General features: G+C 38.0%; 4 protein-coding genes, 1 long non-coding RNA gene and 1 pseudogene across 5 annotated transcripts; 2 read left to right on the top strand and 4 right to left on the bottom strand.

The window, feature by feature from the left end:
* Positions 1-4,138: 4,138 nt before the first annotated feature.
* On the top strand, positions 4,139-7,723 carry LOC109186281. Its single transcript, XM_019336205.1, has 2 exons — positions 4,139-6,676; positions 6,731-7,723. Exons 1-2 carry the CDS (start codon positions 4,139-4,141, stop codon positions 7,721-7,723), a joined length of 3,531 nt encoding a protein of 1,176 aa, XP_019191750.1.
* Positions 7,724-9,713: 1,990 nt separating this feature from the next.
* LOC109186348 lies at positions 9,714-10,758 on the bottom strand. Its single transcript, XR_002055125.1, has 3 exons — positions 10,702-10,758; positions 10,150-10,543; positions 9,714-10,040 (listed from the first exon to the last, which is right to left on the bottom strand). It is a non-coding gene; the product is annotated as an uncharacterized LOC109186348 (long non-coding RNA).
* Positions 10,759-13,459: 2,701 nt separating this feature from the next.
* Positions 13,460-15,887, bottom strand: LOC109186280 (annotated as a pseudogene).
* A 1,635-nt stretch (positions 15,888-17,522) lies between these two features.
* Positions 17,523-18,972, bottom strand: LOC109186357 (probable protein phosphatase 2C 75). Its single transcript, XM_019336303.1, has 3 exons — positions 18,708-18,972; positions 18,267-18,629; positions 17,523-17,957 (listed from the first exon to the last, which is right to left on the bottom strand). Exons 1-3 carry the CDS (start codon positions 18,897-18,899, stop codon positions 17,523-17,525), a joined length of 990 nt encoding a protein of 329 aa, XP_019191848.1. The 5' UTR covers positions 18,900-18,972.
* Positions 18,973-21,816: 2,844 nt separating this feature from the next.
* On the top strand, positions 21,817-23,802 carry LOC109186800 (alpha-L-fucosidase 1-like). Its single transcript, XM_019336947.1, has 3 exons — positions 21,817-22,554; positions 22,691-22,930; positions 23,003-23,802. Exons 1-3 carry the CDS (start codon positions 21,992-21,994, stop codon positions 23,667-23,669), a joined length of 1,470 nt encoding a protein of 489 aa, XP_019192492.1. The 5' UTR covers positions 21,817-21,991; the 3' UTR covers positions 23,670-23,802.
* Positions 23,683-25,828, bottom strand: LOC109186798 (pentatricopeptide repeat-containing protein At5g66520-like). Its single transcript, XM_019336944.1, has one exon. The coding sequence runs from the start codon at positions 25,616-25,618 to the stop codon at positions 23,984-23,986; it is 1,635 nt and encodes a 544-aa protein (XP_019192489.1). The 5' UTR covers positions 25,619-25,828; the 3' UTR covers positions 23,683-23,983.
* Between the last annotated feature and the right edge of the window lies 1 nt (position 25,829).

The raw sequence follows: 25,829 nt of genomic DNA, 5'->3' as shown, positions 1-25,829 counted from the left end.
CACTTATTTTACTGCATACTCTAATTTACTTTAGCCATTCGTAATTTGCTAATAGATTATTGGCCATGTTTGGTAAAAGATAGTTAGATCACTATTAGCTGTTTGACTTGGTTAAAAAAACAATTTAAATGTTTGGTTAATTAGTTTTTTTTTTTTTTTTTTTTTTTTTTTTTTTTTGTAACTGTAATGCTAAAATTCAAAAACTATTAGAAATAATTTTTTCAATTAACTCTTTTAGAAAAGAAATTATACCAAACAGCAACTAACAGCTAATTTGTCAATTACCTTTCTACAATCAGCCAATGTTATCAACTAGTCATATATACCATCTAACCCAATCAGCTAACAGTCATTTACCAAACAGGACCTTTATTATTTAACATTAGAATTTGTCAGGATTAAACCTTTGTCTTATGCTAAAAAAATATGAATAATATTAAAGTGTAACTTTGTTTTCTTATAGTTGCATAGTTATCAATATCACATTTTTACGACACAATACGACTTAACCTTCCAAGCCTTCACCCAATAGAACTACAACATAATATCAAACATGCTCTTTCAACATTAGTTTTTGAGCTCCAATAGCTAAATTTAAAAAATTAGAACAAAGCCCAAATAAGTTATCAAATTACACGCAAAATTACAATAGGATTATTCAACTCGAAAAAATTGCAATTGATCTCTGAATAATCCAAAATCATCATGCAATTAAATCAAATGTTACTCGTACTCCCAGTTGTAGGCTGATGTGACAGTCAACATTTAAAAAAAAAATTAAAAAATCCCAAACTCAAGCCTCCACCCCAACATAAAATTGATAAATAGATTTAAATAACTTTTTAAAAGTTAACCACCACGTCAGCTTACAACTGGAGTACATGTAACTTTCGATTTAATTGCATGATGTTGGATTATTCTTCATGGACGCAATTGTAATTTTTTTTTTTTTTCAATTGCATAGCTAATTGCAGTAGTTTATGGTGTAGTTTTATTACCTATTTAATCTTTGTTTTGAAAAGATTCCTACCATGCATTAATTTTTCTTAATTAATCTAATTAAACCTCGCCTTTAAAATAAGAAAAATATCTGATAGAATTAGGAGTTGGATGTGCAATTTCACGTTGAGAGTCGTCACAAATTAATGTTATAAGTTATAACTAGAATACAGGTCGGCAGGTCCTTAGCATCAAACCTTTAACTATACTTTAAAAAAAGTTTGCAACTTTTTTGGAGAACTATTTTCCAAAGTGAACCATAGTTTAACCCTAAATTAAAAAGATATGGTATAATTAAATTATGGTCCTTTCACTAGTAAAATATTTAATTTTTTTTATAACTACAATCTAACCTATTTATAATATATTGAACATGTAATCTTCCGTTTGAAATGGTAATAATATGACATCATACCACAAGGTACTTGATTGACATTTTTATTTTTTATTTGTTATTTGTTTAAATATAGTGTGCATTTATTGCTTACTTTTCTAAGAAAGATTGTGCAATAATACATTTTAAATAATTTCATACTACTTTAATTTTTGATGGATCTGTGATTAACGATTAAGTGTTGTTTTTTGTTAAGATATATATAAGTCCGCAACAAATTTTATATGTACCAAGTTGGAATATAAACTCATTTTCATCTACTTTTCATATCATTCGAAAAAAGTGAACAAAAATTAAGAATTAAAAACTTTTTTAACCACGGTTGGTGTTAGTCAAGAAGTGATCAACCAACCATTGCACCCCCAAAGGTTGTTGATATTTACGATCAATATATTTAGATGTATGCGGTCAAAATACTTTGTAAATTTAGGTCCTGTTTGGTAAAATATTTAGTCTATCAGTTAATTTTGACTTGTTGGCTCACTATTAGTTGTTTGATTTGGTTATATAATCAATATAAATGTTTGGTTAATTAACTTTTTGTAACAGCGTATTGCTCCAAAAGGTTAAAATTTTTTTAAAAAAAATGTTCAACACAACTTTTTCGATTAACTTTTAAAAATGTCATTTTGCATATAATCAGCTATCAGCTAACAACTAATTTACCAAACATCTTTCTATAATCAACCAATATTATCAACTAACTAATCAAGCCCACATGGACAGCTCAGCTGGTCATAGGGGTGAAGTTTGGGAAGAATGACCAGTGATAGAGTCTTGCCAGCGGCAGGGGAATGAGGGGGCTCCTTGTGCGTATGTAGTAAGCAAAGGTCTAGCCATGAGGGGATTCAACCTTTTACAAAGAACTAATCAAATTCACTAACTCAATCAGCTAACAAGTATCTACCAAACACCCCTTAGTGAAAAAACCTCATTTGAATGGTCAGATCGAATTTTAGTGTCTTTTTTTCAGTTGTGCTATAATTTATAACATAGTGATGGAATCATCAAATTTAATATACTACTAGGGGGAGTAGGAAGGATTTGGGAAACTGGGCGTGAGCGAATACTGATGCGTAGGTCCATGAACTTTAATTGAGGTTATGCTTTCCAGGACATGTGTTCTAATTAAATATAGTATTAGGAAGGATGCTAATCAAAGAGTATCAATTCTTTAATTGCTTTGAAGATCGTATAATCCCATATAATAAATAAATTAATTGTGTTTAGCTCTAATTATATTAATATATAAATGTGTATATGTACACGTTTGGAAGTAGTAGCTTAGTTAATATAATGTAGGCCAATATTGAAACACTCGCCGGGGATTAATATTTTAGCGACATCAGCTGCCTGAGAAAGGCCTGACATTTGTTTATGGTATTAGGTACTGTAACACCACTACGCTCCATGCCCACGAAAACCCTATTTGGAATCCCAAAACTTATAGTACAATAATTTATACTAATATTTGTGGGCACTTTGAATACTTGACCTGATTAAGCTAGGTTTTGCAAAATGGTTTAGATGAAGATCAGAAATGCCCGCATCCTAAATATTATATTGATCGAAGGAATTGAATTAAAGGCACCAATTTTTTGTATTTTTTATTTTTGGGTATATATTTATATTTTTATGATTTGTTGTTGCATTATATTGTATCGGAGCAGAATGAGCAAGGTTGTTGATTAAAATCTGCTATCAGAGAATATGGAAGAACCTTTGAGTTTGAACGTAACGTCTTGTAGCATCATTGAAATGGAAGTTTTGACCATTTTGAAGGGGGTGCAAGTTGTTCGGAAAGCGGGGGATTGTTAAGTCATTCATATATAGTGTGATTTAAAATTACGTGAGCTAGAAGAATTTTACATTTCCATCTCGACGTCTTTAATTGCTTAAATTTAATTTGTTAGAGGAATAGTGGTGGATTATATTGTGAATATAATTGTTAATGGGAAGTTCGGATTGTTCATGTCTATTGGGAGCAAAATAGAGCATTAAATTTTCTTTTCAGGAGCCTTGTAGAAATAACCTTAGCTTCTACCTTTTTTTACTGGATATATAATTGCATGAGTGTTTGTAAACCTTGTTCTAAACTCGAGTTAAATTAGAATACACATATATGCATACATGCGCACACTTAGCTTTAATTTGGTACTCCTTATTCATTAAAATAGATAAAAGTATTTTGGATTCAAACTCTATGTATGTTTTACTTGGTATCAAAATATTTGTAAATTTCAAAGTAAACAAAATATAATGCCGCAGATAAATGTGCTGTAACAACCCTGGCAAGTGAAGATAATTTCATTGAAGAAGAAGCCTCTGGGCAGCCCAAAGAAGCCTCAGAGAATTGAAGGAGTAAAGTCGAGGACTAATACGGCGTCGTTTGAAGGAATCAGTTAAGCCGTTATATTTAATCAAAACGCAGTCGTTCGAACCAGGCGGTTATTTTGTTTCCATCCGATGTTGCTGCTGTGCGCTGGACAAAGAGGAGCTGAGAATCCGGAGGTTGTTAGCAGACCTTGGAAGCATTAGCGGGCTATCTTATTTATTGTTAGCTTAGCTTCAGCAGTTTTTTAGCTTTTTGGTGGAATTAAAGAATCAAAAACTCTTCTTTTCCTTCCCTAAAATACAATTCAGAATCCCTTTTTTCTTCTTCCTCTTCATCCCTTTTCTGCATATTTTTCTTAGTTTTCCAAGTCTGTGACAGTTGGTATCAGAGCTCCCCTTTGCTGGGCTACAATGGTGAATAGCGAAGAAAGACTCAGGGCCTTGCAAACTGAGATTGAGGCAAGGCTGGAAGCAAGTAACCTTGAGCAGAACACAAGGATCACTGCTGGGCAACAACGAATGGAGGACGCTATCCTGGAGCTTAGAGCACACATGGTGGAGTGGAAAGATGAGATTATGGAGCTGTTACGGTTGAACAGACCACCCCCACCTTCCATGGACCAACCCTCAGTGCATGGACATCCCCCACCTCCTCAGCAGAGTCCAGGGGAAGGCAGTGTAGATCCAGGAAGAAGAAGACCAGGAAAAGAGCCTGTAGAGAGAGAACAAGTGGAGATGGAAGAAGTCTCTGATGGAGATGATGGCTTGCCAGAAAACCCTCTTGGTTACCAGGCATTTCCTGGGAATGCAGCTAGGCCAGGACTAGCTAGGAGAGTCCACTTTGGGGCAAGAGCTGGTCAACACAACCCAGGGGGTGATCAAGGAATAAGGTACAAACATGAGTTCCCTAGTTTTGATTATGAGAATCCAAGATTGTGGGTGGTGAGGTGTGAACGATTCTTTATGCTAGCTAGGGTTCCCAGGGAAGAAATATTGCATGTTCTGTGTGTCAATCTAACAGGAAAGGTGGCCTTGTGGTATGAGGGGTACCTAAATGGCCTTAGGGAGGGATTTCAGTGGGCAGTTTTTGCCAGGGCTTTGTGTAAAAGGTTTTGTGAGAACAGCACTGATGTGATGGAAGAGTTTGCTAGCTTCAAACATACAGGGAATGTCACTGATTTTGCTGATAAATATGAGGAGTATAGAGGGCTCCTGTTGCAGATTTACCCATACCTAACTGAGCAATATTTCCTAGATAATTTCATAGTCAGACTTAAGCAACATTTAAGATGCTTTGTGAGAACTGCTAAGCCTGCTAGTTTGGAGGATGCTATATGGACAGCCAGGCAGTTTGAGAAGGGTTTGAAAACCCATGAGCCTCAGAAGAATACCTCTTACCCACAAAAAACATCCTTCACTTCCCAAAACACCCAAGCCTACCCTAAAACTTCTAACCCCAAACACCCTGAGCCACACAGACCCCAAAATATCCAAAATTTCCCAAAGACCTCAGCCTCAAACACATTTCAATCAAATGCTAGATCACCTGAAATCAGCAAATTCAAGAACCAGCTAAGAGAACAAAATAGGTGTTTCAGGTGCTTTGATCCATGGAGCCCTGGGCACAAATGCAAGAGTCCCACTTTCAACATCATTGAAGGGGTTGAGAACCTGGATTGTGAGGAGGAAGCTAATGAGGAGCAGCCTGTAAGTGTGGAATCTGTAATAGCCCCAGAATCTGAAACAGTAGAGGTGACCCTTTGTGCTGTTATTGGAGGAGAAGGGTTCAACACCATTAAGTTGATGGGAAGCATTGGGAAACAAGCCATTACAATCTTAGTGGACAGTGGAAGCACACATAGTTTCCTTGACCCCAGAGTTCTTAACCAGATGAAAATTATACCTGAAAAGTCTAGTCCTCTCATGGTGACAGTAGCAAATTGGAACACCATGGTTTGTGATCTCAAGTGTGATGGCCTTAAGTGGCAAGTGCAGAATGTGGTTTTTGAAAGAGACTTTAGGGTGTTAAAACTGGGTGGTTGTGACATGGTACTAGGCATGGATTGGATTGACAACTTTGCTCCAATCCCATTGCACACCAGGCCTCCCGGCATATCATTCCACAAAGATGGCAGAAGGGTACTCCTAAAAGGCATGACTAAGGGGGTCACCTTACACTCAGCCACTAAGAAGGAAATCAGAAGATGGAAGAAGGAGGGTGTGCAAGGGTTTTGGGTCCAAAGTACACCTCAACTTGCCAGGAATGATGGGTCCCTATACTACCAACAAATTGATTCCCTCCCCAGCAACCCTGAATTGGCTAAGATCTTGCAGGATTTTCAGGATCTATTTGCAGAACCTAAGACATTACCACCAAGGAGACCATTTGACCATGAAATTCCCCTGATGCCAGGTGCTAAACCTGTGAACTTTAAACCTTATAGGTACTCATTTGTGCAGAAAAACACAATAGAAAAGATGGTTGAGGAGATGCTGACAGCTGGAATTATCTCCCACAGTACATCCCCTTTTGCTTCTCCAGTGTTGCTAGTGCCAAAGAAGGATAACACATGGAGATTTTGTGTAGATTACAGGGCCCTCAATGAGATCACCATTAAGAACAAATTCCCAATCCCCTTAGTTGAGGACTTGTTCTCTGAATTGGCCAATGCTAAAGTTTTCACCAAGCTGGATTTAAGGGCTGGGTACCATCAAGTCAGAATGAAAGAAGGAGAAGAATTCAAGACAGCCTTCAGGACTCACCTAGGGTTGTATGAATTTAAGGTAATGCCCTTTGGATTAACCAATGCCCCTGCTACCTTTCAATCTCTCATGAACTTTGTGTTTAAGCCATTGATTAGAAAGACAGTGTTAGTATTCTTTGATGATATATTGATCTACAGTCCTACATTGAACACTCATTGGGGTCATTTAAGGGAAGTTCTGAAAGTAACGAGGGACCACTAGCTATTAGCAAAGCTTAGCAAATGTTCCTTTGCAAAGACAGAGGTGGAGTATCTTGGTCATATAATTTCTGAGAAAGGACTGCATACAGACCCTGCCAAGCTGGCTGCTGTGGCTTCATGGCCTAAACCTGCTAACATTAAGGAATTGAGAGGGTTCCTAGGTCTTACAGGCTACTACAGGAGATTCATAAGAGCATATGGTATTATCAGCAGGCCTCTAGCTAACATGTTAAAAAAGGATGCCTTTCAGTGGAGTGAGGAATCTGAAACTGCTTTTGAAACTTTGAAGCAAGCTTTGTGTGGTGCCCCAGTCTTGACTCTCCCTGATTTTGAAAAAAGTTTTGTGGTTGAAGCTGATGCATGTTACAAAGGGATGGGAGCAGTACTTATGCAAGAAGGGAAGCCAGTGGCCTACTTTAGCAAGGGATTTGGAACCAAGCATTTGGGGCTGTCAATTTATGAAAAAGAGTACCTTTCCATCATCAATGCAGTTGATAAATGGAGATCTTATTTAATGGGAAGGCCATTTACTATCAAAACTGACCATCAGAGTTTGAAATTCCTCCTAGAACAGAAGATAACAACAGCTATGCAGCAAAAAGGGCTTACTAAACTTCTTGGACTGAACTACACCATTCAATATAAAAAGGGGGTGGACAACAGTGTTGCTGATGCCTTGTCTAGAAGGAGGGGGCCTGGTCAAGCTGAGAATTTGGCAATTTCAGCAGTAAGACCACTCTGGTTAGAAGAAGTCATAAGAAGCTATGAAGGGGATGAATTAGCTTCTAAGATACTCACTGAGCAGTTGATTGCAGTTGAAGAACCTTCAAATTTTACAGTAGTTGATGGATTGGTGAGGTTTAAGGGAAGGTTATATATTGGTCAGCAAGGGGACTTAAGGAGAAGGCTTCTAATACAGTTGCATAGCTCCCCTACAGGAGGACATTCAGGCCAGCAAGTGACCTATCATAGACTCAAACAATTGTTTTATTGGAAAGGAATGAAAAATGAAGTGATAGCAGCAGTGTAAGCTTGTGACATTTGTCAAAAATGCAAAGAAGAGAATGTGGCCTACCCTGGGCTACTTCAACCCTTAAAGATTCCAGAGCAGGCTTGGCAAAACATTTCAATGGATTTTATTGAAGGGCTTCCCATGTCCCAAGGAAAAGAAGTCATCATGGTAGTAGTGGATAGACTTACCAAGTACAGCCATTTCTTAGCCCTTGCCCACCCTTATACTGCAGAAAAAGTAGCTGAGGTCTTCATGGACCATATCTATAAACTTCATGGGATGCCCAAAGACATTGTGAGTGACAGGGATAGGGTGTTTGTGAGCAGGTTTTGGAGGAGTCTGTTTAAGCAACTGCAAGTGAATTTAAGCATGTCCACAGCTTATCACCCCCAATCTGATGGACAGACAGAAAGAGTTAACCAATGTTTAGAAACTTACCTCAGATGTATGGTTTTTCATAAACCTAAGGCATGGTCTAAGTGGCTGCATTTAGCTGAGCATTGGTACAACACAAATTACCACACCTCCTTGCAGTGTACCCCATTTCAGGCTTTGTATGGTTATCTACCCCCCATTCTAACCTTCAATGTACTACAGGCAAGAGAGGGCAATGAGTGGTTTCAGGAAAGGGCCTCTATGATAGCCATACTTAAGGAGAATCTACAAAAAGCCCAATCCAGAATGAAGCAACAAGCAAATAAGCACAGGACTGAGAGGCAGTTTGTTGTTGGGGATTATGTCTACCTTAAAATACAGCCTTACGGGCAGGTTTCCATGGCTGTTAGATCGAATGTGAAACTCACTGCAAGGTTCTATGGTCCCTTCAAGGTCTTGGAAAGGATTGGAGAAGTTGCTTACAGATTAGAGTTGCCAGCAGAAACTGTTATCCATCCAGTTTTTCATGTCTCTCAATTGAAGAAAAGGGTTGGAGAAGGGGTGATTCCACAATCCACACTGCCCCTAACTAATCCTGAAGGGGTGATATTGACTCAGCCAATTGCAGCTATAGGGAAGAGACTGATTAAGAAAAACAACAAAGCTGAAGTGGAGATCCTTGTGCAGTGGGCAAATCTGCCTAAGGAGGCAGCAACTTGGGAAAATTTTCATCATATTACCAAACAATTTCCAGGCTTTGATCCTTGGGGTCAAGGATCCCATGATGGGGAGGGTAATGTAACAACCCTGGCAAGTGAAGATAATTTCATTGAAGAAGAAGCCTCTGGGCAGCCCAAAGAAGCCTCAGAGAATTGAAGGAGTAAAGTCGAGGACTAATACGGCGTCGTTTGAAGGAATCAGTTAAGCCGTTATATTTAATCAAAACGCAGTCGTTCGAACCAGGCGGTTATTTTGTTTCCATCCGATGTTGCTGCTGTGCGCTGGACAAAGAGGAGCTGAGAATCCGGAGGTTGTTAGCAGACCTTGGAAGCATTAGCGGGCTATCTTATTTATTGTTAGCTTAGCTTCAGCAGTTTTTTAGCTTTTTGGTGGAATTAAAGAATCAAAAACTCTTCTTTTCCTTCCCTAAAATACAATTCAGAATCCCTTTTTTCTTCTTCCTCTTCATCCCTTTTCTGCATATTTTTCTTAGTTTTCCAAGTCTGTGACATGTGCATATATAGTCCATAGAGGGTGAAACCAAACAATAAGCATAACTTTAGAATGGTATGTACAACAAAAAAAATATTTATATTAGCTTGATCATATCAACTCAGCATCTAAAATAAGAAAACTTAAAAATTAAATGTAAAGACTAAATTAAATATTCCAAACTTCAAACTCTGATGATCTTTTCCAATATTCTCAAAAACTAAAACTCAACAACTTAAGATTATATACATTTTTGCATCATATCACAGAGCTGAGACATATATACTGGAATAAATAACAAATTAATAAACCACAGATCAGAGAACTTCAATTCAACAAAGAATTCAATTCCTGGAAGAATAACTAATATAATTAACAACGTACGCACAACTGGGAAGACTACAATTCATATTTAATTTTCATCATCTTTTAGGTAGATCAGAGAGCCTATCTGATCTGGTACTCCGTACCTACCTTAGCTTTAATTTGTATACATCAAGAAACCACTAAAACTGGCAACTAATTAATGAAGCTGTCTTGAGAGATTGAGCCTATATATTAGCTTAGCTTCCTGGTTTGAGTACGTCTATTACCTTCTTGTGAATACTAATTAGGTTATAAGACTATATTTACTCGGTGCATACCCTCAAAAGTCAAGAACATTGGGTTGCGATGCATTTAATGCACCACTCGATCAGCTTCTGTTTCAAGCTAAGCCCCCAACATCAACACATATTTCTCCTCATACCTACAATTATACAGTATTATTAATGATCAATTCAAGAAATCTGTATGTATGTATGTGTCCTTTAACTATATATCTGGATGATTTGCTGTTGTATGTTTTAATCAATTACCTTGGAATGAATTGAAATCTGTGGATCGAGCAGCCTGCCATATATATGGCTGGTTCTTGTAGAAACTAACACAGCTCAATCTCAACCTCAACCCCTTCATTTAATAGGTAGCTAGGGTTCTGAGCAGTGTTGATAAGGGAAATCTCTCCTCTATACCTAGTTTGCAGCCAGTGTCAACGACGATCTCCAAGCCGCCGTCCCGGAACGGCTGACGGAGACATACCCTGGCGACGGTGATGAGCTGCAGCCATGGCCGGGAAGAAATTGAGAAGTACGTAGCTAGTCTCTTCTTCTCTCCAACTCCTTCAAATTGGTATATATGCATGCATCTGTTAGTTCGATGTAATTCACCGCCGCCTGCATCTACTCCCATGCCGATTGAACTACGCTTTCTCTATATTATCATCGATCACAACAAAAATGGATCGAATTAACTCATTATATTTTCAAGATTATTTCATATATATATATATATATATATATATATATATATATATATATATATATATGTGTGTGTGTGTGTGTGTGTGTGTGTGTGTGTTTAAATTTTACCTTAACATACTCGACAGGGAGGAGAGAGCGGAGGGTGGCCATTTCTTTCCGGCGCCGTCGACAGCAGCTTTTTGCTTCCTCTGATCTTTCTTGAAGAAGAACAATTATATTATTAACGTTGCTGTTGTGGCAGTGGTTGTTGGTGTCCAGTAAAGGACAAGAATTACTCGTATAATCAAAAGGATAATTATAGTCCAAAATCAAATCTTCTGAGATCGATCATGTTTTGTTGGCAAGAGAGATGATGATGAGGATCGGAGAGAATCTGATAGGCAAGCTCATCACTGCGCGTTGTAAATTAAAGGAAACATTATATATTATGGCTACTTGTATATATATATTTTCAAATTAATTAAGATAATCCAAGGTGAATAATCATATATCATGTCAAGAAGACGACACATCAGAGAAGAAAGGAAGGATGGGTTGTTAGCTAGGATTGTGAAATCTTCAACAACATATATATATATATACACACATGATCTTATTCAATATAATTCCCAGAATGCTGCAATGTCTTCATCATAAACAAAGATCGAAGATGTCAATACTAACCAAAAATCATTTCTTTCTTTATTCTATTTTTTAATTTTTTTTTTATTGGTTCTTTCTTCTTTATGGTTTCCAACCCCCACCATATTCTCCATTCAATGCACTGTGGCCAAAATAAAATATGAAAAAGTAATTTTTTAAAAAAAAATATAGTTTAATTTCATAATTGAAGAAGAAGAAAAGAGAGATGGATTAAAAGATGTTTACCTTCCAATTGTGCAGCTTTTGGAGATTGTAATTTATATAATAAACAATAACCTTAAACCAATCAAATTTCGACAGCTAAATTATTATTTTATTTCTTCTTTTGATGTTTATGTTAAGTTGTGTTGGGATAAGGTAATTAAGGTTCTTGCTTTTCCATTGCTATGATTGTACGAGTTTATTCCACCTCCTGATTACTGGATTATAATAATATTTTTACCTTTAATTCTTAATTTTGATTTCTTTTATTTTTAATTCTCCATATTAAAATTATTTTACTTTTTTAAAATTGTTTAAAAAACCTTCAAATATACAGTGATAAAATGAAGTTTTATAGACATTTTATAAATTTTTAAGAATTTTTTGGACTAAAAGTAAATTATTTTTAAAATCAAGAATTAAATAAAACAAATGAGTTAATACCCAAAATCGTCTTCGACTATAGTGGTTTTTCTCAATTTCGTCCTAAACGACTTTGGTGACCTAATATCGTCCCACACTTTTGTGTTTCGCTCAATTTAGTCTTAGACTTTTGTGTTTTTGCTTAATTTAGTCCCTCATTTGTTATTTTATCCATTTGGTGTTAAATAAATAGATAATTCAGTAATTTTAATATTGACATCTCTTTACTCATAGACATGTGAACTGCGAAATCCCTTTTTTTTAACGAATTACTCCCAGAATTACTCCTAAAACTACGAATATAAAATTTGATTCGCAGGTCCGGGAGTAATTCTGGGTATAATTCGTACAAGAAAGAGGAATTTCGCACTTCACAAGTTGAAAGTAAAGAGAGATCAATATTGACATTACTGAATTGTCCCTTTATTTAACACCAATTTGACAGAATAACAAATAGAGAACTAAATTGAGCGAAACACAAAAGTCTGGGACGATATTAGGTCACCACAGTCGTTTAGGACGAAATTGAGAAAAACCACCGGACGATTTTGGGTATTAACTCTAAAACAAATTGAAGTTAGAAAATAGAAACTAAAAACATAATACCATTAAGTTGAGAGATCAAAATGGAATAAACTCATCTTTGTATTATAATTGTGTAATTGTACAAAATGATACATATTTTACTCTATTTTTATTGGCTAAATTATTTGTCAAGATTAGGTTTTTTTTTTTGTTTGACTGTATTAAGTTTTGTATTAGACTTGGATCTACTTCAGAGTTCAGAAGCTACCGTCTACCTCAGAAGTTTTTGGGCCTGAGTAATGTGGCCAAGCTAAGGAAGGGGTGAATTTCTCTAACAATTTTGCAGTATTTTGAATGGAATGAGCACCTTGATTTGAGAAATTCAGGCAGCACATTTTCCGACGAGTTGGTTATTCTATTTTGACTATAAAAAGATGCTTTTGAAGCTCTTGAATTGCACGAACAAGTACTCTAATTGGTGATTAATCTTGTAAACTTTATATCTTATTATATCTGATCCTTGAAGTGATTTAATAACTCTACAAGGTGGTCTAAAAACGTGACTATGTTGTGTTGAAGATTTAAGTCTTTATTTGGCTTGCACATACCCACTCAAGTAGATGGTGAAGATTGAGTTGGTGTAATTGGCTAAAGGTCATAGTACGTGTCTATGGATATATCTTATCAATCCTTGTAATCTTTGGTGATCATTTAGTGAATTGGGCTGACGTGAATGGTCCCGCAAACGTGGGAGATTTTGCTCCAAACTGTGTTACCATTGTTGTGTCCCTAGTTCATTTTCTTAACTTAACTTTTATATTCTTATCTTTCAAATAAGTAATCAACTTAAAATTAAGTACAAATAAACTAGGAACCTCTAGATTCACGAATCACGATACAGTTATTAATTCAAATAAGTAATCAACTTAAAATTAAGTACAAATAAACTAGGAACCTCTAGATTCACGAATCACGATCCTTTTTCAAATTGTAATTTCAACTAATCGTATTAATATGCCTGATCAGCAAATAAGTATCAGGTACGTAAAGAATGAAGAACAGGAGGAGGAGCATATGAACAAATTAAAAACCACAAGTTAAAATTTATTTCTTTAATTTCCTGTGTTCTTTACATAATCGTCTGTCTATAAACAATCTTTATCCTATCAGTCCTCAATAGTCTATAAACAATGTTGCTGTCATTATATTGAAACCTGGTATCAGATGAAATAATGTCACCGGACCTTGTTGTGAGGCTTCTTGTATTTCAAGTGGGAGGGAGGGGAAGGAGATAGTTCAGCTGGTAGCTGGGGAGGTTCTAAATCCCCAGAAAGCATCCCCACAACTTCTTTCATTGATGGCCTCCTGGCAGCCGACTTCTGCAGTCGGCAGGCAACGCAAGGCCAAAGTGATGCATAGCAGAGCTTGTTCTTCATTAACTAACTCCACCGATTCATCAACCAGATCAAGAAGCTTCCCTGCTCGGGCAAGGTGGCGAGACCACGACACGAGATTGGCACGTCGGAAATCTGACAATGGTGAACTTGTCACCTGGAGGGGCCGACGCCCAGCAATAAGAACTAGCAGCAGTACCCCATAGCTATAGACATCACACTTTTCAGATAGGTCTCCACAAACTCCGTACTCTGGTGCAACGTAGCAGACAGTGCCTCGAAGACTAGGCGTGCTGCTCACACCACTCTTGGCTATGGCTATCTCCCCACTGCTAAATCCATCCTGAAACCACCAATCAATGCTGCTCTTACTACTCCTGCTCCTACTCATTTTCTTCTTCTTCCTATCACCATACAATTCGTCGTCCTTTGCCCAGTAATCACTGTGACAATCATCACTTGTGGAACCCTGCCATTGTTTCTTTTTCTTCCTCGCAAGCTCCTCGCAGTATTCCTCCTTCCACCATTCCCTTGCTGGTCTTCTTTGCTCCTGTTTTGCAGTCTTGTCATCATCCAGAGACACCCACCAATCAAACCGTTTCTGCTTATTCTTCTTCTTCTTCTTCTCAGTTTTCCCTGCACTGGACGAGGCCCCTATCCACTCACTTGTAGGCCTTTCCTCCTTGATCTCGTTCCCAATCCATTCCATTACATAATCCTTCACTGGACCTGATTCTGCCTCAGCAATGTCTTGTTTCCACCACCAATCATTCCCAGACACGCCTTTCTTCTTCTTCTTCTTCTTTACCCCACTCTTCTTATCAGACATTTTCCCACTTTCCACACTAAACCTATCAAAATTCCCCTCCGAAACACTTGTCTTGTCAAATCCCTCAGATGGCGAGGCCATTGCTGCCACTGTTTCAGGTGAAACCACTGGAGTCTCGGGCAATTGATCCACGCCTCCATGAAACTCCTCATCAAGCCTCACACTCTCCGTTTCCTCAATTACCGATCCATTGTCTTCCACTGGCAAATTCCCTAAAGTTTGCTCCTTTTTCACCTCAATTTCAACACGATCCTCTGTTTTTACCTTTGCCAATCCAAAATCTCCTATTTTTGCATTAAAATTAGTATCTAACAACACATTACTGGGCTTAATATCCCCATGGATCACCGGAGGGTCACAAAAATGATGCAAATATTCTAGCCCTTTAGCTATATCAAGAGCAATTGAAAATCTATTTTCCCATTTCTTTAACTCGCTACACTTACGGTGCAACAGACAATCTTGTAGGCTTCCGTTGGCCATGAGTTCATAGACCAGCATCATCCGACGTCCTCTCAGGTCGGAGGAGAAGCCGACGACGGAGACGATGTACTTGGAATCGATTTTTCCGGCGAAAAGCAGCTCGTTCTGAAATTCACGTTCTCCTTGGAGAGAACCCGAATCCATGACCTTGACGGCAACGGGAACATCAGACTTCGAGCCCGGGATTTTCAGAGTCCCGCTGTAGACAGAGCCAAAGCCGCCTTGACCGAGGCGGAGAGAAGGGTCCAACTTTGAGGTGGCACGGCGGAGGACAGAGTAAGAGAAGCGGTAAGGAGGCCTGGAATCGGAGTTTGACGGGACGCTAGTCTTGAGGGAAATTTTCCGAAAGCAGAGAGCGAAAAGGATCAAAAGGGAAGCTGCTGCTGCGGCGGCAGCTATCCCTCCGCCGAGAGGTGCGGTGAGGTTGTGAGTATGGCGGTGGACGAGTGGCGGCGGTGCCCACAGAAGCGGCGGCGACGAAGGCAGGTCACGCGATGGCATGGTGAGAGTATGAAGAATCAAACAGTAACAGCAATAGCAATAGCTATAGCGATAGCGATAAAATGGTGATTAAATGAAAGAAAACGCAGCATCTATCACTCCACTCACCGTTCGTTTACTGCTGCAATTCATTAATGGTGATGCAGAAACACGCTTCCATCTCCTCCTCCTTCTTCATGGAATTTAATTTTAATTTGTGCAGATATAATATGATTGCCGGTGTATCTGTCTTTTGTTGTTTTCCAGTTTTCAACATTGTATGAACAAGTCCGGCTAGCCCGAATGGACTTGTTGAATAACTATTTTATTTTTTATCCTCTTTTTTTTTTTTTTTTTTTAGTTCTAATTTTTTATGTGTTTTCACAAATATGGTTAGGAAATAGAAGATGAGAGGGAATAGAAAAATGAAAAAGGAAAAAAAAAACAAAAAACAAAAAACAAAGCTTAAAATAAAACAAACATTTACACATAAGCCTTGATTTCATTTACACATAAGCCTTGCTTTATAAAAAAATCACACAAAAAACTTCTAATATGGATGACCTAACATTAACTAAGTTTTTGAAAGAGAAGATTCATGCATGAATGATTCCTTAATTTCGCAATTGAACTGATACATAATGTTAGAACCCAACATGTATAACCTAGTACATACATAATAACAAAACAAATGAAAAAGGCTCTGGGATTTAATGTATGTTTTACCAAATTGCTTTGGTGAGAATTGAAAAAGACAATAAACATCATTAATTAACAAATCAAAAATTGTGTACCCACTAAAATAAAGCAATGAGAATTAGGTCATTTTGATTATAAAATAAGAAAACCGGTGGAGAAAATGTGTCACTATAGGCAGATGGTCAAACCAAATTAAAGAAATGAGGTAAGTTGGTTTTGTATTCACCTAATATATAATTAATTGCCAAATGAAAAACAAAACCTACTACACATCCAACTATCCCATTAAATTAAATTTGTGTCATATATATAGTCTTTATTTTAATTAAATTTATTTTTTACTATGACAGAAAGTCTAAATCAAAAAGATCAATAAATAGCTCATGCATTTCAGTCAAACTTACAATATCATTGAACTAATTATTCGACTAATTTAGTGTTCCAAAATAATAATTTATTTGCATGCCTAGTTGTGCACGTAACCTCTTTGTTTATAAAATTAACTAATCCAACTAACCCCTAAAGTCGTAGTAGATTGAATCTTGTCATTTATAAGTATGACAATTTAGTGGTGTATTTATAATTGAAAGATATGTTTAGTTGTATATTTGAAAAAGAATATATTACATTTTAATTTACACAATTTATGTGAAATAGTATGATAAGATTATGTAACTGTAATTAAGTTGGTCAAACAATTGGCTTGGTAATCACCGAGTTTCAAGTTTGACTTAATAGTCACAATGTTTCAAATTCTACTCCTTGTAAAGTTATGTCTTCGTGTCTTACTTTTTTGGGATGAGTTAGTCAACGATGAGTAACCTAAGAAGCCAAGTAGGAAAGAGATGAGGGAGAGAGAAGAAGGAAAAAGCCAAAAAAAATGCATTCTGACGCAAAAAAAAAAAAAAAAAATGAAAGCGCGCCAGATGACGCGTGCACCCGTCGAGCGTTATATGTGCACGAAACGTGCACATCTGCACAAAATATGCACATTTGTGCATTTCCTCCGAGTTTTCTCTCCTAGGGATCCACAAAAAATTATTAACTTGCAGGAAATCAAATCTATATATATAGACTAAAGAAAGAAATGCCAATATAATTTATAGGTAAAATAGATTTTAGTACTTTGACTTCAAAAATTTTAAACATAAGACATTGAAGTCAATCTTTGTTTCACTTGCCTAATAAAGTTGGCATCCGTTTTTATACTTTAACGTACTTCATATTTTTCAAATATGAGACATCAATAAAACCTAATTAATTTTTTCATTTCTCTTTAAGTCAACAACTATAACAGTAATATTGTCTCGGCTATTACGTCCAACAGCCAGGCGAGTGAGCAACGTTGCTGCCGATGCACTTTGGGAGGGGAACAACGTTGAACTCGCTTCCTCGTCATTTGCCCACTCCGCCGGAGGGATGTTTTCTCTCAAACATTCTCTAGCGACATCACACACCATCTCGTTCGGCATAACATCCCACAAACCATCGCTCCCCAAGACCAAAAACTCATCTTCTGGCCCTCTTCTCGTTAAGGTAACTTCCGGCTCAGGTATAACAAATGGCCTCAAAAACCTATCTCCTATGGCACGAGACATTGCAAGAATTCCTTCCACTCGAGCACCATGGGAGTAAATTACTCTACCTCCTAATGCCTCAATCCTTGCTAATTCATCTGGTCGATTGGGCTGTCACAAAGTACAAGTAAAGTTAAGTTTCTTGAAGAGAAGACAAATAAAATATTATTAAATATGATGTCGTCCTATGTGTGTACGTTCACGTGATTGTACGAATACCTAGAAGTTGTACTACGGAAAAACAAGTGGAGATAGATGCTATCATGCATGGATAGACTTTGACCAACCACTTATAAGTCAGAAGTGCTTAGCTGGAATTTCTGAATAAATTACAATTATTTGGACACGTGTTTGTTTAGCTAAGGCAAGTGTCATTGTCTATCTGCATGGAAAGGAAAACGTAACGTACGAGGTGGTTACCTTGTGATCAACCGACAGGGGAAGCGCTCTCCCACGACGGCTGAGGACGGCGCGTGAGTCTCCGCAATTAGCCACGACGATGTGTTCATCCGTCAGAACCACCACCGCCGCCGTGGAGCCGATGAGTCCCGCCTTCTTATGACTGCAGCTGGATTGGTTCGCCGTGCCCCAACACCGACAGCAGTTCCCCACTATCATATCCATCCTTTGGAAGCAGTTCTTCATCGCCGTCACCCATGCATCTTTCAGCGCTGCCTCCGCCGTCGCCTGCGGCGTTTCCGCCGCCGCACGGAAACTGTCCCTGACGCGCACCAGTTCTTCCTCCAGTAACGTGTGCATACGCTCCCTACACAGGGAGGACACCTGCAAGTAATTAAGCTAAGATAAGCGAGAATTTCATAGAAAAACAAAAATGAAAACGTTTTCAAGCCGGATGTTTACTTGAGCACCGCCATGTCCGTCGAAAACAGCGAAGTAATGGAGAGGACGGCGGCGGTTGATCTCCGGGCTGCAAAGGTTGGGACGAACGCAAAGCGCATCCTCCATCTCTCGTGACCGGCCGGAGATGGATACGGCTCCGACCACCGGTGCCGTCATCGCTTGGGGAATCGCCGGCGACGAAGGGTTAGCCATGATTTCCGAGTTTGATGAGAAGTGAGAACTAGCTGCAATCGAACGATTTATATATGATTCTTTTGTAGCTCAGCTCAGCTCCGCCGCCGCTCCACGCATTTATCTGGCTAATGTTCATCATATCCTAAATTTTCGACATTAATTCATTGCGTCCAAATATATATATATTTTTTATATTCGTTTTATGCAATGCATGATTAATTTGCGTATATTGTGATGTGCATGTTTTGAGCAGTATCCGTGCGACTACACGTAACAAAATCGTAAGCATATTGCAGTGAGTTAAGAGAAGTTAATTTTGAAGATTAAGGATAAAGGTGAAGAAGGTATTGAGTTTGTTATAGAGGCGGAGAGGGCCGCCAGCTTTTGCGGGAGGTGCCCAATTAAGTTGCCCGCACTGTCGTGCATGTTACGTGCATGAGACGTGCCATATGAACCATTTATTATTTGTTCACAAAATGTGATTTTTTTGGTGAACCACTTTACGTGCATATAGTACGTTTTTAGTACGATTAATTTAACTCTTTAATTTATAAACTATTATATAAGAATGGACTTATTTAGTGTACACCTTTAAATAGTAATATTGCAATGACATATTTTCTTATCACTAAAAACAAATAAAATCATGTGGTATATATGGAGTTACCGGGTCATTAAAGAACCATTTGTTTGGCCCTAGCTACTATATCTTTTGGATGTTGCTTTAATTCCATATATCACTAATTAAACAACCATTATAAATTAGTTGAAGCCTTTAAGTTGGAATTCTTGAATTTCAGGCCATGCATTTCCTCCATTTTCATTCAATATGTGAGTTGGTAAAAGCCTTGATGTGATCAAGATTGGGCTGCTAAAATGGACTCTGACACTGTTATTTAATTTCCGTTACAATAACGGCCCCAAATCAAGCCTGAAAATCGCTTGAAAATTTTCTTCCGTTATGTTTCCATCTCAGCAATACTACATAATGGTTTCTATGGAAAAGATCAAGATGCACTTGACTTGACACGTTTATGCTGTCCCCAGCACCTTGCAAGGTGGGCACGGTTTCATATCCATAATTTCTAGACTATAAATTCATAATTTTTATACTGCAGATTCATAATTTCTAAACCGTAGATTCATAATTTAAATACAGTAGATTCATAATTTCTATAGTGTAGATTCATAATATCTGTACTGTAAATTTATACTCCATAATTTCTAAATTGTATAGTTATCAAATTATGAACATATAATTTTTTGAATTGTGAAAACAGAATTCAACAATTGGAATCTAAAGTATAAATTTTATACATTTACAATATAGAAATTATGGATATAAAACCGTGCCCACTTTGCAAGGTGGACATATGCTCACGGCATAATTTGCATGTTATTATTATAAATATAATAATTAATAAATTAAATAATAATAAAAGATTTAAAAAAAAAAAAAAAAAAAAAAAAACGGAAGCTTTTGCCAGCAAAAGTGGCAAAAGCTGCCGGCTTGCAGCTTTGAAACAATTAGCAAGCACTTTCTAAGTTAGAAAGTGGTTGCTAACTTGCTTTCCTACGTGGCAAGTTATACAAATAAGCCGTATATGAAGCACTCAGATCACGTGATGACTCCATCTTTTCTTCAATTATTGGTTTGGCTTTAACGTCTAAATGGAATCTCATTTCCAACTTTTTTCCTTTGGCCTTGACCCTACCAACAACTCTCCACACCAAACCCATCAAAATTATAAGAGGATAAAAACAGAAACAATACATACAATGGCTACTTTACAATTAATTCCAACTCACATCACTCTATACTTTCAACGCAACTAATTGAGTAATTTGAAAGAGAGTTGTTAGCTCTGATCTGCTTTACTAAAATTTACAAAACGTTAGGTTATGTATGAGCAAGGAAGAGAAGGCCAAGAGAGGATTTAATTTAATCAACTAAGTATATATTGCTTTGATGCTTTCTCACTATCTCTAAGTAAAGGTTGTTGTGTCCCTCTGTCTAGACACAAAACCAATCTTCTTTCAATGATGTTTGAGAATAATTTATACTAGAATTAGCACATATTACAAAAGAGTTAACCTTTAAGTCATTATTGATCTAAAATATAATACAATTATGGTCTAAAAACATGACTACCCATTGCAACTCTTGCCCATGCTAGTTGGTTTATGGTTCTAGAGAATGACCATACTTGTCGCCACACTCATACTCATATACTTGATTTTTTGCATTGGGCTTCCCCTAACCTCTTACGGGTTAGCTTTATTGGGCTAGTCCTATGCCATTTATTTTATCAATCATATATACATGTTTTTTTTTCTTTTCCTTCCTAATAAGTGACGTCTAACCCTTATCTCCATCCTTGGAGTGGCAAGACTTTACACCACCACTTTCCTTCCTTTGCTTCCATCGACCAACCACTTTTCTTTCTTAGACGAAGCCCACAACAGAACTTGTAGTGGAATTAAAACCACTTTTCTTTCTTAGACGAAGCCCACAACAGAACTTGTAGTGGAATTAAAACCACTTTTCTTTCTTAGACGAAGCCCACAACAGAACTTGTAGTGGAATTAAAACTACTTTTCTTTCTTAGATGAAGCCCACAACAGAACTTGTAGTGGAATTAAAAATGATACTTTAATATTATTATAATGAACCTATTATGTATATAAAATAAAACTGGATAGCAGAGACATGAAGTGTAATTAAATGATATTTCAACGTTATTATAATGAAATCAGTGCACGTGTGAAAAATGAAATTAAAAGATATAGCTAATACAAAAGGTAACAAACTAGGAAAGCAGTAACCATTTTTTTTCCTAAAATTAAAATCAAACTACATTATATACTTCATAGTCCATGCTGCTAGGGTAAAATTTTTCCATATATGCTCATAACTCACAAGCCTTCTAGAAGACTAGGATGGCTAACGCCTAACATATTCCTAGAAAACTAAAAGAATTATAGTGAGTGTGCAACGTGCGCCAACATACGCTACAAGATTATACATGTATGTATGTAGGTATGTTTGTTTGATGTTATGTTATAAAGAGCAGGTGTACACAGTGTAGTTAGCTCACAAGTAATTGATAATGGCAAAGACCAAAAGTTTGTGTAAAATCATCATGCTCTTCATACTAACACAAATTTCCATATCAAATTCTTCTTCATTAACGCCGCCACAAGTGACAGTCACACCACCCCCATTGCCCATCCTTCCCCTCCCAACTTTTTCTCAACTCAAATGGCAACAGAGGGAAGTCATCATGTTCCATCACTTTGGCGTCAACACTTTCACAGACCGGGAATGGGGCACCGGCGACGAGAATCCGGCCATCTTCAACCCAACCTCTCTAGACGCTAACCAATGGGTGGAGACGGCGGTCCAGGCCGGAATTTCTCTCATGATCCTCACCGCTAAACATCACGATGGGTTTTGCCTCTGGCCATCCAAATACACTGATCATTCCGTCATCGGAAGCCCATGGAGGAACGGGAAGGGTGACGTTGTCCGGGAGCTTGTTAACGCCGCTAAGGCTCGCGGTGTCGATATCGGCTTGTACCTTTCCCCTTGGGATCGCCACGATCATAGATACGGGCGGACAAAGGCCTACAATGAATACTACTTGGCTCAATTACAAGAACTTCTCAAAAAGTAAGTGTTTCGTTTAATGTTTTTTGGGGTGGTTAAGGAAACCCGCAGTCACTATTTACTGTATAAACATTGTCTTGTAACCTTAGCATTAACTGCTTTAATTTTTGTGTTGGATCTTTTATCTGGGTGTACGTAGTTATGGAAGTGTTAGAGAAATATGGTTTGATGGAGCAAAGGGCGCAAATGCACCAAACATGACTTACTACTTCAATGATTGGTTTGAAATGGTGAATGAGTTGCAGGGGACAATCAACATATTTTCCGACGCCGGTCCGGGAGTGAGATGGGTTGGGAATGAGAAAGGATTCGCCGGAACCACTTGCTGGTCCACTATCAATCGGACATCACTTTCAATTGGCAATGGCAGCTTAATTAAGTAAGCAACAACTTAAGTGTCTTGTCTTGTCTTTTATTATTATGAACTTATAATAATAATGTGCATGTGCAGTTATCTTAACACCGGAGACTCGAAAGGGACGGATTGGCTACCGTCGGAATGTGACGTCTCAATCCGAAAGGGATGGTTTTGGCATAAATCACAAGCACCAAAGACGCTTACAGAGTTACTTGAAATTTACTACAATTCAGTGGGACGGAATTGCCTGTTACTGCTAAACGTACCGCCTAATACAAAAGGATTGATATCAGATAGTGACGTGATGAGATTAAAGGAGTTTAGAGGTGCCATTGAGACAATATTCTCATCAAATTTGGCTGAAAATTGTTCAATAAAAGTAAGTAGCCAAAGGGGAGGTGGGTTTGGACCTGAAAATATGATAGATGGTGATCATTTATGGACTTACTGGGCACCCATGGATGAATACACGGGACACCATTGGATCAAACTGACGGCGTTTAAAGAAAAACTGAAATTCAACGTGGTACGTATTCAAGAAGCAATCGGATTAGGACAGAGAATAAAACGCCACCAAGTTTACGTGGACGGAGTTAAGGTTGCAGACGGCACCACCGTGGGGTACAAAAAGCTTCATAGGCTTGAAAAGGGAGTGGTGGAAGGGTACAGTGTGAAGATCAAAATAATTGGGTCACGGGCGTCACCTTTAATCTCTTCAATAGGTCTCCATTTTGATCCCTTTTGGCACCCATATTCATAGTGAGCTAGCAGTGTCTAACGTTTTCTGCACATCTCTTTCTTCCTGTTTTGTCTCTGTGTTCCCGAAAATTGATATGTCAATAAACAGCGACAAAAAGGCTAGCATGCCACAAAAGTTGAAGCTGCTAGCTATTCTCATCTCTACACCCCTAATAATATAGATTTTGTAAAGATTTCAACTTTTTTTTTTTTTCGTGATGGAGAAACCCGCAGTCACTATCCAATGGTGTGACACTGGCATTGTGATCATAGGTAGCAAAATATCAGGTAAACCAGCCTAATTTATCTATAGTTGATCAGCTCAAACCAAGAAGATCAATAACAATGGCTATTGGGTAAACAAGAAATATCAGTTTCCCTCTTCATCTCACAACTCAAAGCATCCAACAAAGGCTTGATTTCCTGCAACAGATCTTCAGGCGATCCTCTTACAGAAAATTCATGGACAACTCCATCAATTTCAATCATGCTGCATCCAGGAGCTGTTTTTGCTATTCCTTTGCTGTTCATGAAAGCTCTGACTTTCTTCACATCATCAAATTTACCAGCTTTAGCATAAATATCGCACAGATTAACATAGAAAGCATGGTTCTCAGGTTCCAAAGCAATCAGATACTGAGCAACCTTCTCTCCCAATTCAAAATTCCTGTGCATTTGACACCCCCCAAGAAGTGCTCCCCAGACGAAAACATCTGGTTTCATTGGCATGCCTCTGATAAGCTCTTCAGCCTCATCAAACAGCCCGGCTCGACCTAGAAGATCAACCATGCAAGCGTAGTGTTGGAGTTGTGGCTCTAAAGAGTAGACGCTCCTCATTGCGTTGAAAAACCAGCGGCCTTTCTCTACTAGGCCGGAATGGGCACAAACTGATAACAAGGCAGTAAAGGTGACAGAATTAGGCTTTACTGCGGCCGCTTCCATCTCTGAGAAAAGCTCAAAAGCTTGATTAGCATTTCCATGGAGGGCAAACACAGAAATCATGGAAGTCCATGCCAGAACATCCTTCTTAGGCATTGACACAAAAACTTCAAGGGCTTTATCAACACACCCACATTTTCCATACATGTCCACTAAAGCAGTTGCGATTACTGTGTCACACTCTATCTTGCTTCTATTCAAGAAACCATGAATCCATCTTCCATGATCAATAGCACCAAGCGATGCACAAGCTGAAATTACATTAGCAATAGTGATTTTATCCGGACTGATCACATCATCACCACCCGAAACCTGCATTTCGTGGAACAATCCTAGAGCCTCCTTTCCTCTACCTCCTTGAACAAACCCTGTGATGATTGAATTCCATGTAATAATATTCCTCTTCTCCATATTCCTGAACAGCTCCAAGGCCAAATCAAGCTCTCCATTCCTTAAACACCCAACAACCATCGAATTCCACGAGACTACATCTCTATTTGACATTTCATCAAACACCCTTTGGGCATTATCAAGAAGCCTGCATCCTGAGTACATACTAATCAATGAGTTCTGAATATAAACATCGCTGTGAAGCCCAAACTTAACAGCATGAGCATGAAGGCTTTGACCCGCAAACCCATCAACCCTGTTAACACATTCTTTCAACACAAAAGGCAACGTAATAAAGTCAGGTGTAAACTCATCAAATAACAATCTTTTATACAGAACTAAGGCTTGACAGGAAGTGGGATCACTGTTTTTGGAGGCATGAGCTCTGATCATGGCGTTGTACATAAACAAACTTGGGCTGGAGATGAGGCTGAAAGCATTGGTGGCGTAGCTGAGAGAGCCAGATTCCGATACGCAGCAGAAGAATATGAGGCGAGAAATGAGGAAACAACGGTCAGTTGTTAACAAGAAAGGGGAAGTTATGATGTGGGTATGGATCCGTTTGAGCTCGTTCATCTTCAGGCAATTGTCAAGCAGCCTTGCCAGTGTGTTCCTGAGATATAAGCGCTTGGATTCCATCATTATATTTTTGGAGCTGCCTGTGTATGGTGAAGACCGACAAGTGAAGGATGAAATTAAGAAGATCCTCCGTTGTTTCTACATTGTACTGTGCTATTATATTATTGTATGGTCGGAAATAAAGAGAGTCGATCTTGTATACTTAATGACTGATGATGCTGTAAAGTGCAGTGCAGTGGTATCAGACAGACAACATAAACAATTTGGTCGGAAA

The sequence above is a fragment of the Ipomoea nil genome, unplaced genomic scaffold, assembly GCF_001879475.1.
Source record: "Ipomoea nil cultivar Tokyo-kokei standard unplaced genomic scaffold, Asagao_1.1 scaffold1407, whole genome shotgun sequence".
Taxonomy (NCBI): Eukaryota; Viridiplantae; Streptophyta; class Magnoliopsida; order Solanales; family Convolvulaceae; genus Ipomoea; species Ipomoea nil.
This window is presented reverse-complemented; position numbering and strand designations above follow the sequence as displayed.